The sequence below is a fragment of the Cheilinus undulatus genome, linkage group 12 (genome assembly GCF_018320785.1).
Source record: "Cheilinus undulatus linkage group 12, ASM1832078v1, whole genome shotgun sequence".
NCBI lineage: Eukaryota > Metazoa > Chordata > Actinopteri > Labriformes > Labridae > Cheilinus > Cheilinus undulatus.
The window spans coordinates 33,760,972-33,775,508 of record NC_054876.1 but is presented as its reverse complement, the minus strand read 5'-3'; the positions used below and the strand labels follow the sequence as shown (position 1 = coordinate 33,775,508).

The 14,537-nt window shown below is 39.3% G+C and overlaps 2 protein-coding genes across 2 annotated transcripts; both read right to left on the bottom strand.

Annotated features, from left to right (window-relative positions):
• Positions 1-555: 555 nt before the first annotated feature.
• On the bottom strand, positions 556-4,453 carry si:dkeyp-69c1.9. Its single transcript, XM_041801827.1, has 4 exons — positions 4,390-4,453; positions 3,467-3,562; positions 850-1,111; positions 556-769 (listed from the first exon to the last, which is right to left on the bottom strand). Exons 2-4 carry the CDS (start codon positions 3,528-3,530, stop codon positions 658-660), a joined length of 438 nt encoding a protein of 145 aa, XP_041657761.1. The 5' UTR covers positions 3,531-3,562; positions 4,390-4,453; the 3' UTR covers positions 556-657.
• A 5,581-nt stretch (positions 4,454-10,034) lies between these two features.
• On the bottom strand, positions 10,035-11,648 carry LOC121518520 (outer dynein arm-docking complex subunit 3-like). The gene has a single exon (XM_041800870.1). The coding sequence runs from the start codon at positions 11,646-11,648 to the stop codon at positions 10,035-10,037; it is 1,614 nt and encodes a 537-aa protein (XP_041656804.1).
• Positions 11,649-14,537: the final 2,889 nt, after the last annotated feature.

Genomic DNA, 14,537 nt, shown 5'->3' with positions numbered 1-14,537 from the left:
TTTATGACTTCGGCTGTTGTCTCGGCTCAGCTGTCTGCTCCTTGATCCGGCCCTATAAAGCAGATGATGTTTCACTCATGAGTCACTGGGTGGATTGTTTTCTCCCGAATGGACTACAAGCAAGTCTGAAGTCATTAGTATAAAATGTTAGAGGATCTGTTGTAAGCATTAGTCCATTAGATCTTTTTCCTGTGACTCCACACACATCCTGCATCATCAGTCCATTAGCTCATTGGCCTGAAAAGCTGCTGGGAAATGCATCATTGTTGAGTGAGAAGAGGCTAAACTTGAAAGAAAAGTTTGAATTTTAAAGATCTGATTCCTCAATTACACTTAAATTACAAAGTAAACAAAAGCAACAAATAAATGTGATTGTATTAAAAACAGAATAAAGAATTTATATTACCAGGTGGATCCCACTGTCCTGTTAAGGGTTGGGAAATGAGAAATCAACAAAACATTTCAAAAAGACCTCCAACTCCATCTTTTAAAGAGGAACAAAGTGAAGAATAATTTAAAAAGGTGCTTTGCCATTTATCACTTAAGATATGAATGAAATCATAACTATTAAAGCCACAAATTCTAAGGTCTGGAAAGCTGTGACTGTCTTGTCAAAGACATTCATGTACAAAAAGCTCATTTTTCATTGACTGTTGCTCAGAAATGTTTTGGTTGACCACTTGAGGATGCCCTCAGCCTGCCAGCACACCTGGAATTCATGACGGACCAACCTGGGTAAGTCTCCCTTTGGACTGTCCTGAACTCAAATCTGTAAACCAAAATAAATACACTTATTAAAATGTTGATGATCATATTTAAATGAACCTGTTGGGACTTTGTCAAACAGACCTGAATGCAGGGTTGATGCCAATGTTGTCTGGCTGTGGGAGGGCAGGTGTTCGCCTCCTGCGACAGGAGGACGGAGGAGGGAAATCTTTCTGATACTGAGACAACATCTCTTCTTTTTTTACAGCGGCCTCATCACTGTCGCCCTCTCGCTCGTCCTCCTGTATTTCCCCATCCCTGCTGCTGTTTCCTCTTCCTGTTTGTCCTGAGGCTGTGGGAGGAGAACCATGGGACTCCTGCTGTGTGTTCTCGGCAACACAGAGTCCTGATGGGAAAATAATTTTGTTGGTAAGAATTTCATTTCATGCATAGTCTTGAAATGTCTCATCTTCTGTCAGTGGAGGCAACATCTGGATTAACTCTTATCGCTCGTTTTAGTTATTCCCTACAGTCTCCCTGACAGACTTGTGCTTCCTCATCTACTTTTTTTATCAAAGCATTTAATTCAAGTTAAACTTTGTACCAAATTATATAGTATTTACTGTCATGTTTTTAAAATCTCTGTTCATAGGTTTTACAATCCTGTCTGTCAAACAAAAAGCTAGACATTTTCATAAAACCCTCTCCACACACACATGAGAACAGTATATCATATTTTCATATAGGTCTACCAGTGTGCCAAATAAATGTCAATACACCTCATCAAAAATAATCACAAACAATAACACATTAACTAAATAAGATTCCTATCATCACTCATCTTCACTAACTACCAGTCTTATCACCTTAGTATAGTAAATGTGTCTCAAGTGATTGTAGTATAAAGACATGTGTGTCTGGAAGGTCCAGTAGCTGGTTTATCAGTTTCCCTGGCTACCATTACACCATGAAGACAAAAGAACACCCCAAGCAACTCACAGAAAAGGTTATTGAAAATATAAGCCAGGGGATGGATATGAACAAAAAATCCAAGGCACTGAACATCCCCTAGAGTTCATTTAAATCCATCATCAAGAAATGGCAGGAATATGGCACATGTGTAAATCTGCCTGGATCAGACCATCCTCACAAACTGAGTGACTGTGCAAGAAGGAGACTAGTGAGAGAGACCACTACCACACCTATGACTACTCTAAAGGAGTTACAAGTAACAACTGTTGTCCTGGTTCTTCACCAGTCAAAGCTTCATGGAAGAGGGGCAAAATGAAAGCCACTGTTGAAAACGCTATAAAACTAAATCTGGACTAGAGTTTGCCAGAAAGCATGTGGGAGACGCCATGATCAAGTGGGAGAAAGTTCTTTGGTCTGATCAGACCAAAATGGAGCTTTTTGTCCATCAGAAAAAGACGCTTTGTTTAGAAGACGCCAGAAAACTGCACATCACCACAAAGACACCATCCCAACTGTGGTGGCAGCATCATGCTGTGGGGATGCTTCTTGCCAGCTGTCCCTGGAAGGCTTGTATAGGCAGAGAAAAAATGAATGCAGCAAAACATTGGAAAATCATGGAGGACAGGATAGGATCTTATTCAGCTGCAAGAGAGCTGCATCTTGGGAAAAGATTTATTGTCTAGCAAGACAATGACCCAAGGCAAACAGCGAAAACTACATAGAAATGTTTAAAGACTACAAGGTGAATTTGGAAATATCTGCATACTGATATTGAAAAAGAAAATCCTGTTTTGTATCCCTTATTGTTACTCTGTTAAATAATTTACCCATGATTAGGATAACTCTTTAGTGATGCATGCTGCACTTTTCTGGCTGCATTTTGCAAACAGTAAGGCTGGATAAATATACAGAAGCCCTAGGTGGATATACAAACCATCTGTGCATTTTATTTACACAATTTTCCTGTTTTAAGGAAAAGTTAGATGTTTCCTTGAGATCTTAACATATTGCCCCCATTTTTAAGTGATAGCAACGCTGGTTTCCAGTGTTATTTTTAGTGGTTTTCTCAAGATTAATCTATTTCTTGTTATCGTAAGATTGCTGAGCTTTTCCCACTATAAGAGATTTTTTAACCTTATCTGGAGGTAATAATATAACATGATGCTATTAATCACATGAATAAGGTAAGTCAAGGCTACTACTTTGTTTTGTGCTTTTGCAATTCTGAGGAGGAAACTGTATTTATGTGTGACTTATTTAACTTTATTGATACTTAGATGTATGAGATAAACAAACACTGCATTCACCAGTTTAATGTTGTATGTTTCAAGCAATTAAACAATAAATGGTCATAGTCAGAATTGTTCTGACACATTTTAAGTCATTAAAAAATATGATAAATGAAGATAGGAGTTTTTTCCCAACACCAGCAAAAATGTGTGAGATAAATAAGTCAGAGTCTCAGGTAAACATCTGGAAATCACTCACTATCATGCAAAAGTGCATAAATAAAATGTACAGATGCATGGCCGCTTAGGGCTTCCATAGCCATACAGTATCAGTATCACTTATTAACCCTTTATCTTAAATTAAAACTCACACACCACTATCCCTGTCTTCAAATCTTTTCCAAAACACACAGACAAACAAAAGTATCTTTTGAACTACACACTGCCTGTGAAGGTTGTTCTCATCTGTCACACTCATATGTTTAGATAAACACTATAAAGAGCTAATCTTAAACCAGATAAGTAAAGTTTACTGTCTGTGTGGAGATTAGACTGCAGACCTTTGCCTCTGTCTTGCTGTGGAGTCGGCCTGAAGCAGAAAGCTTCTCGTGATGTCGTCTCCATCTTAGCGGGAGTGTCTGGATAGAGGAGAAATCCTGGGGACAACAGGGGGAAAAAATACGGGAGAAGGTGGGCTATAAATGTTACTGATTATAATTCCATTATGTGTTAGTATAAGAGGCTTTTCTAGAGGCCAAATCTGTTGTTTATATTCAAATTTTCCTTTTCAACCATTTTTTTTTTAAATACAGCAGAAAATAAAACATCACAGTTTGACTTACTTCACATTCCATCTTCTAAAACCCTCATTACAGAACACTTCTATGCAAGAAAACCAAAATCCCCTCATTAACTGGCTATTTTGTATATTTGGAGGTGTTGGCCATGACTCATTTAGGGGCATGTGTTTTAGGAAATGATATATAGAAAAAAAGGAATGGCAGTAATGCCAAATATCCATGTGACATTAATGACTTAAATAAAAGTAAACTTTTTTTATGTGTCAAAGTATTCTGAAATGAGACTAACGGTGGAAAAAAGGATAGTATGGTTATTTTAGTGGCTCTCATAGTGGGTTATTGATAGTTTGTTTCATGAATTTTCAATTTATAACATTTTCATTTTTACAGGCATCATTTTCTCCATCATTGAGGACCTCAGCCTTCAAATCCATGCAGTAAACCATATTATGTTACAATGAAGCAAAAACTGAATAAAAACAAAACAATTTGGTTGAACTGATACTCTTAAAGGGGACAATATATGCAAAAATCACTTTTCAGGCTTTTTTAGACATACAAAACTCCTATACTGGAGTGTTTTTTCAGCAACAAACTTCACAGGTATGTTTTGGGGAACTCTGAGACCAATATAAACTTGTCTTAAAAGGGTAAAATATGTCCCCTTTAATGCAAACCTTTACCTGCCACTGCAGGCGGTTCTCCCCTGTAGGGTCGACTGGGCAAGAATAATTCATGATAGCGGCGAGGATGTTGTAGATGGAAATTTTTGATGAACATTGTGTCCGTTGGCTCACTGGGATCACCAGCAGCTTTGGTATGACAAATTGGCCTCTGTGAGAAAGAGCAAAAGTTTAGCGTAGGGAAAGACAGTTGTTAGAAAGCCTTAAATGGAGTTTAAACAACAAATACGGGTGTATAGTCTTAAAAAGACCATGGAAAGATGAATTATTTTGCTTACCTTTTCTGCAGAAAAATTGCAAGACGTGTCACGGTTTTCCAGTGCTTCCTTAGACTGTCTACTTTTCTCTGTGTATTTTTGTGTGAGGCTGAGCTGCTTAAAGCTTGTTTACTGCAGTCGTCATGGTGTTGTATTCTTCTCCTGTGATTGACAGATACAGTAGTTAACAACTGAGACAATAAAGCCACTGGACCACCAACAGAGGTGGAAACTTTTGCAGCAGTCCTAAGAGGAATGGATTTAAAGGAGAGCATGGTCCAGAATGAAAAGTTTGGGCTGATTTAAGCTTAAAGGGAGAGTACACAAAAACTTCTTTGAGGCATAAAATGTCTTATCTTGCTTCAGAGACCTAAGTAACATGAACAGTAGCAAGGATAATGGTGATAAACTAGACCGAGACACACAAACCACTGTCAAAAAAAGAAAACATGTTGTGTAGTCAGTGGTTGCCCCAGAGCATTTGGCCTTCACTCAGCAATGCTGTGTGCCTCACAGTGCTCTGCTGGCATTCATCCCAGTTATATTTCTCTCACATTAGAGGGCCTGTTTCAGCCTGTAGCTTTTCAGCAGAAAACCCCCCGACTTGTATACTTGCACATAAATCATTGCAGTGATGTAGTTTTAAGAATTCCATTTTGGGAATGTTTCATCAAATAGTTGTTTAAATAAAGACTTTTAACTGAGGTTGAAGTTTGTTGTGGACTGAAGAAAGTACAACATATTTTTTGCCCTTAAACTCAGAGTAATGTTCGTATATGATATGCATTTCCTTTGGATTAAAAACAAACCTCTTTCATGCTACCAGAATCAACTTAAAGGGATAGTTTGGTATTTTTGAAGTGGGGTTGTTCGAGGTATTTGTAAATTGTAAGTATATTAGCAACAGGAGATAATGATCTGCATGGGTAATTAATCAAGTTTCAATTACAGTTAAGATGTTTGAACATGTATAAAAGATACTCAGGATTAAACAATTACTTTGCCATGTTTGACTATTTTGTCCAAGACTTGTTATGTGTAGTAAATGTTTCAGCATTTGTCATTATATTTTGACCACAAGAGCAATCCACTACCTCAATAACACAGCTAATTGATGCCACTGTGTATTAGACTATGTATATTCATTTTCTGATGTTTTTCAAAATATGCAGTGCTAAGGCGTGTTTAAGTCTGAGAAATGCATGTGATGCAGGTGTTTAAATCAATCAGTAATCATGTTGAACAATCATGATCTCAATATCAGTCATAAATAATCTTGATCATGATTTCTGCCATAATCAAGCAGCTGTAGCCCCTGTTAGCAAAGACCTGCTAAAGTGGCAGCATGGAAGCTAGGCTATACCTCTAAACAGATAGGGTTGTTTGTGCCACATTATTTCACTAATTTTAAGAAAAACAAACCCAAGAACAACACTGGGGGAAAGGTCTGCTACATAGTGAAATTCTGTAACACTTTATTTCAGTGGGTCTTAATTACCTTGTATTTTTTATGATCTATTTTTGGGCTTTCTATGCCTTTGTTGACAGATGAGGACAGTGGACAGAACCAGAAACAGAGATGAGAGAGCTGAGGAGAGGCATGCAGAATAGTGCCACAGGCTGGATTCGAATCCCGGCCAACCATGTGCAAGGGGAGCCTTAAACCACCAGGCCATCTGTGCCCCAGTTACCTAATAATTTGTTGTTATAAGTGTAATTATCTAAGGTATAATTACCATGTAATAAGCTGGCATTTTACCAAGAAATAACATAGAAATATGTTATATTAAGGAAGTATTTACCTAGTATTAACATATTAACTATCTTGCAATTCCTTGTAATACTGTTGCAATTCTCTTCTAATTCGGTGATATTTACCCTAACCCTAACCCCTAACCCTAAAAATTAGCTGGAAATTATTCAGAAAGGACTGGCTTTAAGTTAATGAACCAAAATAAAAAGAAATACCCGGAAATTATCAAACCAACTTATATGGAAAATTGTCATCTTTTTTCTAAGGAATTACTTGGTAAAATTCCACCTTATTACCAGAGAATTGCCACAGTATTATAGGGGTTAGGGTTCGGGGGTTATGGTTAGGGTGAGATACCACCTAATAACTAGAGAATTACCAGTAATAAATTTTTACTAGGTGAATACTTATTCAATATTACTGAGTAATTACTTTGTATTTACTAGGTAATTTACACCTTATTCCAGAGAAATTAGTAGATCATTACAATTATAACCATAAATTTACTAGGTAAAGAGCTAGCAAAAATTCTCAGCATTTTCCTCTTCCTCTTGGGCCATGCTGACGATTTCTTTCATGGCTGACACACTCATTGTTCACAAGTGCCTCATAGGCCTACAGCCTTGCCTTAAAAATACCAAACTAGCCCTTTAATAACTTCCCGAAAGATATGAGCATATGATGTGATTTCCATATGATGGAAACTAATTACAGATTTACAAAGCATATATAAGAATACATTTAAATCTAGTCAGATCTCCATTTGAGTTTTTTTTTGACTGAAAATGTGTGTTTTACTTAGAAGAGCACAGTCCATGTCTTGAATATTATTTTAGACAACACAGATTTAATTTCTTTAAAAATAGAAACTTTGTTCAAATCTCTAGATGTTAAGAGTTCAATAAAAGATGTTGGCCTCTTTAAAAGTTTTAAATATAGAATTCAGTTTGTGTTAATATTTGTTCAAAATCTCACTGTGGACTTGCACTTGTATGACACATTCTGTCACTTTTATGTTACTTCACCTCACTGATTTGTAGTGACATGCAACAGGAATTAAAATGAAAATTAACTTCATTGGCAGGTATGTTTACACATACAAGGCAACTCCATATTGAGGTATGTGTGATTGAATACAATGTTATTACAGTGTTGATGTAATGGTCAGGTGGTCAAATAATTTTTCTCCATATAGTGTAAGATTTAAGTTATAACTGAATCCTATGTTGAAACATTCATGGCTGGTGCAACACCTTAAATGTTAGGAGAGTGTAAACTTCGTCGTAAGTAAGTACTCACATTTAAATTAGGTTACGTTTGAACTTACGCGTAGCTGGTGCAAGCTGGAACCTATCCCAGCTGTCATTGGGCGAGATGCAGGGTACACTCTGGACTGGTCGCAAGTCAATCACAGGGCTGACATATAGAGACAGACAACCAGTTACACTGACACTCACACCTACGGCCAATGAACAAAGGCCTAAATAATTGAAAATATATCACCCATCATGATGCTCTGAAAGTAAATTAAGGCATAAAATAATGTATGATAAAATAACAACAAAGAATGAACTCTGGAATATAAGTTAAATCAGTGCAAAAGACAGTCTGTTTAGGGCCTTGGTTCCCGACCTGAGGTCCGGGACCCCTTTTGGGGGGCTCCAGAGATATCAGACGGGTCGTGAGTCTCTGTCTGCTTTGAGGTTGCCAAAATTCGATTCACTTGTACTAACTAAAATCATGATAATGATGCAAAGGCTCTTGTGGGGTTATTTTATGTATATAGATTTGAACGATAAAAACATTTAAATTTGATGTTAATTTTTGACATCCATGTATCACCTTCTGTTTGTGTGGGTCCTGGGGGTCCTCAGCTCCTCTACGATACAGGTAAAGGGGATCATTGGAAAAAAGGTTGGGAAACCACTGGTTTAGGGGGTCTCCCAGAGGGAAAAAACTATCTTCCTGTATGGCGACTTTCACTGCATATATGATTGCAAAGTCAACAAAGTGCAGTTTTTTTGCAGTTGTGTTGCTTTTTTAGCACCATCTGTTTTCACCATGTGCAGTATATACTCCTGCTACCACCTAGTAATGCTGCAGCTCTCAGCCCACAGAACGTCAATAGTTATGAAGCACAGATCCATGTGCTTTATTTTCCAACTGTATACCACTCTTCTCTTTAATTGCAGGATTAAGACCTACTGAGGGGGGAAAAGCTGGTAAAAAGTGATGGTGCCAACCCAGTGTGTTACTAAGTGGCCACATGCAAAACACAATTAAAGAGGGACTGTAGCACCACATTATGTAATAACACCGCATTATGTAATAATGTAATAAATTTTCAATTCATTATGTAATAATGCCGCATTTTGTAAACCACTAAGTGGTTAGGGTTAGGAGGGTTGGCCTGGAGGCCACCTTAAGTCCTAGGGTTAAGGTTAGGTGTTTAGTCTAGAGCCCTGAAGGGGGTTAGGTTTAGGCATAAGTCACTAAACGGTTAGAGTTAGGGCAAGGTAGTTGGGTAGGGCATACCTTGGAGCCTACACTAAGTCCTATTGTTAGGGTTATTACATAATGCTGCGTTATTACATAATGTGGCGTTACAGGGACTAATTTTCAGTCCTATCAGGTTGATGCAGTGTGTGATTGTGGCAGCTGCTTGCAGAGGTGACGGTGCATTTCCCAGTATTTTATAGTAGTACTGATCACCAGTGTGGGGTATTGTTACTTTAAAAAAATAATTAATGCTTTACAAACAGAGAAAAGCAACACATCAGAATCCCTTTGCATTACCAAAAATTAAAACTGACTCTTGTAACTGCTTGTTCTATTTGCAGGTTATTAGAATGGTGCATAGCCTGCAGTATGTCTGCCCTTGAATGTGTTGACACTAGAGTCATTGAACAGCCTCATTTACAACCCATGATCTGTTACTCTGCAACCTGATATCATCAATAACAGAAGTCAAAGCCTTTACAGCTCTTTAATGAGGCAGAATCATACCGTATTACTTAAAGGCTGTGTAAAAATGAAGCCTAGCATGGCACAGTAGTCATACAGGTGTGATCAGCTAACAGCCAGCTTATCCCAATTATTGCCTCCCAACTCCCACAGCCAATCACAGCTATTTCTCTAAACACAGCAGTGAATTTAAAGATGACTTCCTACTCAGAGATCTCTGCTTGCATTAATGCTGATGAACCATGCTGCTGCTGGCAAAGCTTAATCTCCTCCACCCCAGCCTCCTCCTTTATAGCATAAAGCTTCTTACACCCTTATATTCAGATTAATGCTACTATGGATTAATTGCTTTTAAACAAATTTATTGCTTCCAATATGCTTTATTATAAATTCTCATTTCCAATCTATAACAAGTTCCTTCTGGAGTTGGAGAGACCTATGCATGCAGTGGGAGAACATGCAAATTCCACACAGAAACTGTCCAACCAGGATTCAAACCAGTAACCTTCTTGCTAATAAGGATTAACTATAGAAATCCTGAGATTGATAATAATTTTAAAAATTCAACCTTGGACAGCCCTTAAAAGTGCACAATACTCTTTTTTTTAATTTTGCTATTAGAAGAGATCTATAAAGTGTTGGCAAAGGGGCAGTCTGTGGTATCCTTTCAGTCACCGCCTTCCTTTTTTCTTCCCACGTTTCTTCTTGGACCTGGAGTTGTTGATCAGCTTCTCAGACTGGCGCTTCAGCTCCTCCCGTGAGAGGACATCGTCGTCATCCTTTCTACTCTCAGCTTCCTCGTCAGAGAGGTCGTCTGGCAGCTCTACAAAGGTGTTAGAAGCTTGGAGTTGTCCCTTGGTCTGTAAGAAGCCCACCTCTTCCATCTCTGTCTTAGTAGCAGCCAGATCCTGTCCCTGAAGCTCCTCTTGCAGTAAGTCCATCTTGAGCTCGTACTCAGTCAGCAGCTCCAGTAAATACTCATTTGAGTCAGGAGGAGACTCCACAACTGCTCTGTCCTCAGGGAGTTTGATGTGTTCAAGTTTTTCAGCGAGATTCTCCAAACAAACTCGGATGGTGACTTTGGTTTTGTCAAGCTTATTCAGTTGCTCTTTAGCGGCGTCACACCTACGCTGTGCATCCTGGATCTGCTGCTTGCGTAGCTCCAGCTCTTGGTTGTTTCTGGACTGTTTTGCTTGTGCTTTTTCCTTCACATCCTCAAACTGTTGGATCAGGAGCTCCTTCTCCTCGTTCAGTTGCTGGAGCATCTTCTCATTCTCCTCCTTCTGATTCACCAGATGCTGCTGGGTTTCCTCCATAGAGAGAAAGTGCTGTTTTAAATCCTGTATATTGGTAATACCAGTGGCCGTCTTGATTCTCTGAAAAGCTTCATTATAAATGACTCTGACTTTCTCTCCCTCGTCTGCCATCATGATGCTACACTCAGCCTCTCTTCTCTGTTCCTCTCTCTGCTTGTTTTTCCTCTGAATCTCTTTACTGAGCTCTTCAACTTGGGCCTGGAGCTCCTTTATCTGCTTCCTCTTGCTAGCTTTAATGCTCTCCACCTCCACGAGCTTCTCATTGTAATATTTCTCCGTCTGCTTTGACTCGGCCTCTGTAGCCTCGTTTAACTGCTGGGCGATGGCGAGACTGGAGTGCAGGTCTTCAAGTTCTTTTTTGTCCCTCAGCTTTTCTGCTTCTGCTTTCTCCATCTGGGCTGGAAAAGTGAGAGCCTCTTTCTGCAGCTGACTTTTGACTTTCTGCAGATCAGCTATGCGGCTCTGCAGCTCCTTGGTCTCTGACTCAATCCTCTCCACATCCTCCTTCAGCTCTGAAAGGTTCTTGAAGAATTCCTGTTGTTCGTGGGTCTGAGCATCGGCAGTAGACCGTGCTCTTTTTAACTCCATTTTCAGCTCCTCCTGGCGGCGTTGGTTGACCTGAATGTCATTATCGAGGAGATTGAGCTCTTTTTTCAACAACAGTTTCTTACGGTGTAAAAATGCTAAGGCCTTCTCCACTGACATGTTGGAACAGAAATGCAACAACTCAGGTTTGTCATGTAGAGCCTCTTTGATCACATTTGCATCTCGATTACCTTCTTCAGTGATTTGTTTCCTCAGCAGCTCGATCTCCTGCTTCAGCTGTGTGACGTAGGCTTTTCTAGTGTTCGCCCTGGCTTCAGCCTCTTTGTTGAACGCAGCTCTTTGGGCCTCTTTTAGCTGGAGTTCAGAGCGGGCCTGCTCGGTTTGCTCCTGCAGTGGAGTTTTCTTCAGGCCTTTAGATGACATTTCTTTGCTGTTGTACACAGAGAAAAATGCTGAAAAATGTATACCAACCCAGATTTAGCTTGGTGCTAATCTCTGTCCTGTGTGTCAGAGAGTCCAACTTTAGAAGAAAATAATTTAAAAACAAACAAAAACATCAACATTGTTTTGGCTGAAGTGTATCATCTCTGGAATTTCATAAAATGCCTTTAGAATGCCTCTGGAATATTTTACACCTTTAGAATGCATTTAAATGAAATTGTTTTTTAAAAGCACAGACCAAAGATTCACAAAGAGACAAGCTGAAACTTGCAATTGCTGCAACAGGCCACTCTGCGATGTTCTAAACACCTGCTAGTTCACACCACTTCAAGGAGCGATGCATATTTAGTAGATGCAGCTTTGGCTGCAATCACAGCACTGAGTCTGTGTAGATAGGTCTCAATCAGGCTTGCACATCTAGACACTACAATTTTACCCAATTCTTCTTGCAAAACTGCTCAAGCCCTTTTGGGTTGCACAAGGATCAGGCATGAAAAGCCCTTTTTATGTTAAGCCTTATGTTCAACAGGTCTGTAGCCTGTTGCGCCAGCTATATGTAAGTTCAACCTTCAGCTAAGTTGTAAAGTCCACACTAAACCCTACATTAAAACTAAACTTAAAACAAAAAGTAAGGTAATTTGTGTTTGGTACATTATTTCTTTGTTGTACCAATGCTTTTTGGTAATAAATCTTATACCATTGGAAAGCCTGTTTATTACCCTTTTAAATGATGCCACATTTGTAAGGATCATGCATTTGTGGGATGAGCAGCAGAGCTGAGTATGTGCCCATGAAAAATGTGCCAGATCTTCTCTGCCAATGCCAGACAGCTTATTTTGCTGTTGCTATTGACTCTTGTTTTGAGCTTCTGGTACCCCAGGTGCTGCCAATCAGGTGCCTGATTGGCAGCCCCTGTGAGCATGGGCCCTGCTACAGTGGTCAGTAGATGTCTGCTTCAAGAATCGGCATGCCACGTTTGACTGATCTGGATAGGGCCCGTCGGTTGGGCAACTTCAAGCTGGTGTTCCACAAAACCAAGTTGCGACATTGTTTGGGGTGAACCCTAGTACCATCTCCAAACTGAAGGCCAAGTTCCATATAACGGGGAATGTCAGAGACAGGCCGCGAAGTGGGCGTCCCAAGAAGACAACATCTCAAGAATACTGTTTTCTCACCCTGTCAGCAAGAACTCTACACAGTAAATTTACCAATTCTACTCAAACTGAATAAAATTTTACTCTGAAAAATATAACATTTGGTCCCAGTCTATTTGGAGTAAAATTCACTCTGCTTGCAGAGTATTGTTTTCAGAGTTGTTTTTACTCTGAAAAGTGTTTTTTATTTATTGTTAAATGATGATTATGTGCTCCATAATGAACAAAATAAAAACAACTCTACAGCAACTGTACTCACTACAGAGTAATACAGACCTTAGTTTACTCATTATAGAGCTTTTTTTTTTAATCTCAATATAAGGTGAGCTGTTTTTCATTCCTTTTAGAAATGTTCTTCACTCCCTACAATACAATTTCTCCTTGATTTACAATTGGGTAACGCCAATGTGGAACTGTATCTTATTCTAAATGATTGATCTTCCTCTTTAAGGGAGCTACATTTTCCTCTTAATAGATAATTCTGCCTTTCCACCTATAAAGGCATGACAACAACGGAGGTTTTGTTTTGCTTATACATGTTAGACATAGTGTTCTTATATTACAGAAACAATTGTGATGAACACATGACAAGGACCCAAGAGCAGAGCAGAGATGAGGCAGTCAGGTTAAAAAGTTTATTTGACAACCTCAGTGCAAATGATGGTGAGCTGGCTGGTGGTTGGCAGAATCACTGGCAGTGAGATGGAGACACAGCAAAAAAAGAGCACAAAATGGAGATTGAAAAGACAAAAACTCACTAAAATCACTAGATTATCAAAGGTTGAAGAGGTGTCAGGTTACCTGATTGGAAGCTGTAGTACACAGGTTTCTGAAGGTTCATCACCAGGTGAGGAGGTCTTGATTGCAATGGATTATCTGCAGCTTAGACACCTAACAAGCTGCAGCCGTGACCAGCCATGAGTGACACCAGCTGAGCTGGAACTTAAGTGGGTGTGGTTAAGGTTTTACTCCAGCAGAATTTACTCTGTGTTTTTACTCCAACTCTGGCAGTGGCTGGTAATAAATACAGTCAAAAAAGAGTACATTTTGCTACTTTTGAGTGAAACATTTTTTACTCTGGAAAAATAACTCCCCAGATTTTCCTGTGTATCCTCTAAGATAATAACACTTGCCCCCACAGAGCAGGGTTTATCAGTGACTACCTCCAGAATTTGGGAGTGGAGAGGATGGAATGGCCTGCCAGCAGTCCTGACCTTAACCCCACTGAACACTTGTGGGATCAGCATGGGCGTTCTGTTCGTGCCAGAGTGACCAACACAACCACGTTGGCTGACTTGCGACAAATGCTGGTTGAAGAATGGGATGGCATCCAGGCCAGTGACCAGCATGAGGAGGAGGTGCCAGGCTGTTGTGGCTGTGTATGGTTTCTCCACACACTATTGAGGCTCCTGTTTGTTAAATGAATAAATTGGCAAATTGTCAATATGTCTTGTTTCTTCAAACTTCAATAATTCAATCCACCAAACACCAAACAAGAGTCAATGGTAGAATCAGCTGTTTGGCATCTGAAAAGCATTTTTAACCCAGTGCCTACTACAGATGCTAATGGCTAAAAATAATGTGCTATCTGCCGTTAATCCTCAATCAGTGTGGATGAACAATATGACCAGGCATTTGCATACCTAAGTATTAAAGTCTAAAACCTAAACGTAGAGCCAGTATAAAATAACAACACTGACTAGTGAAATGTTAATAA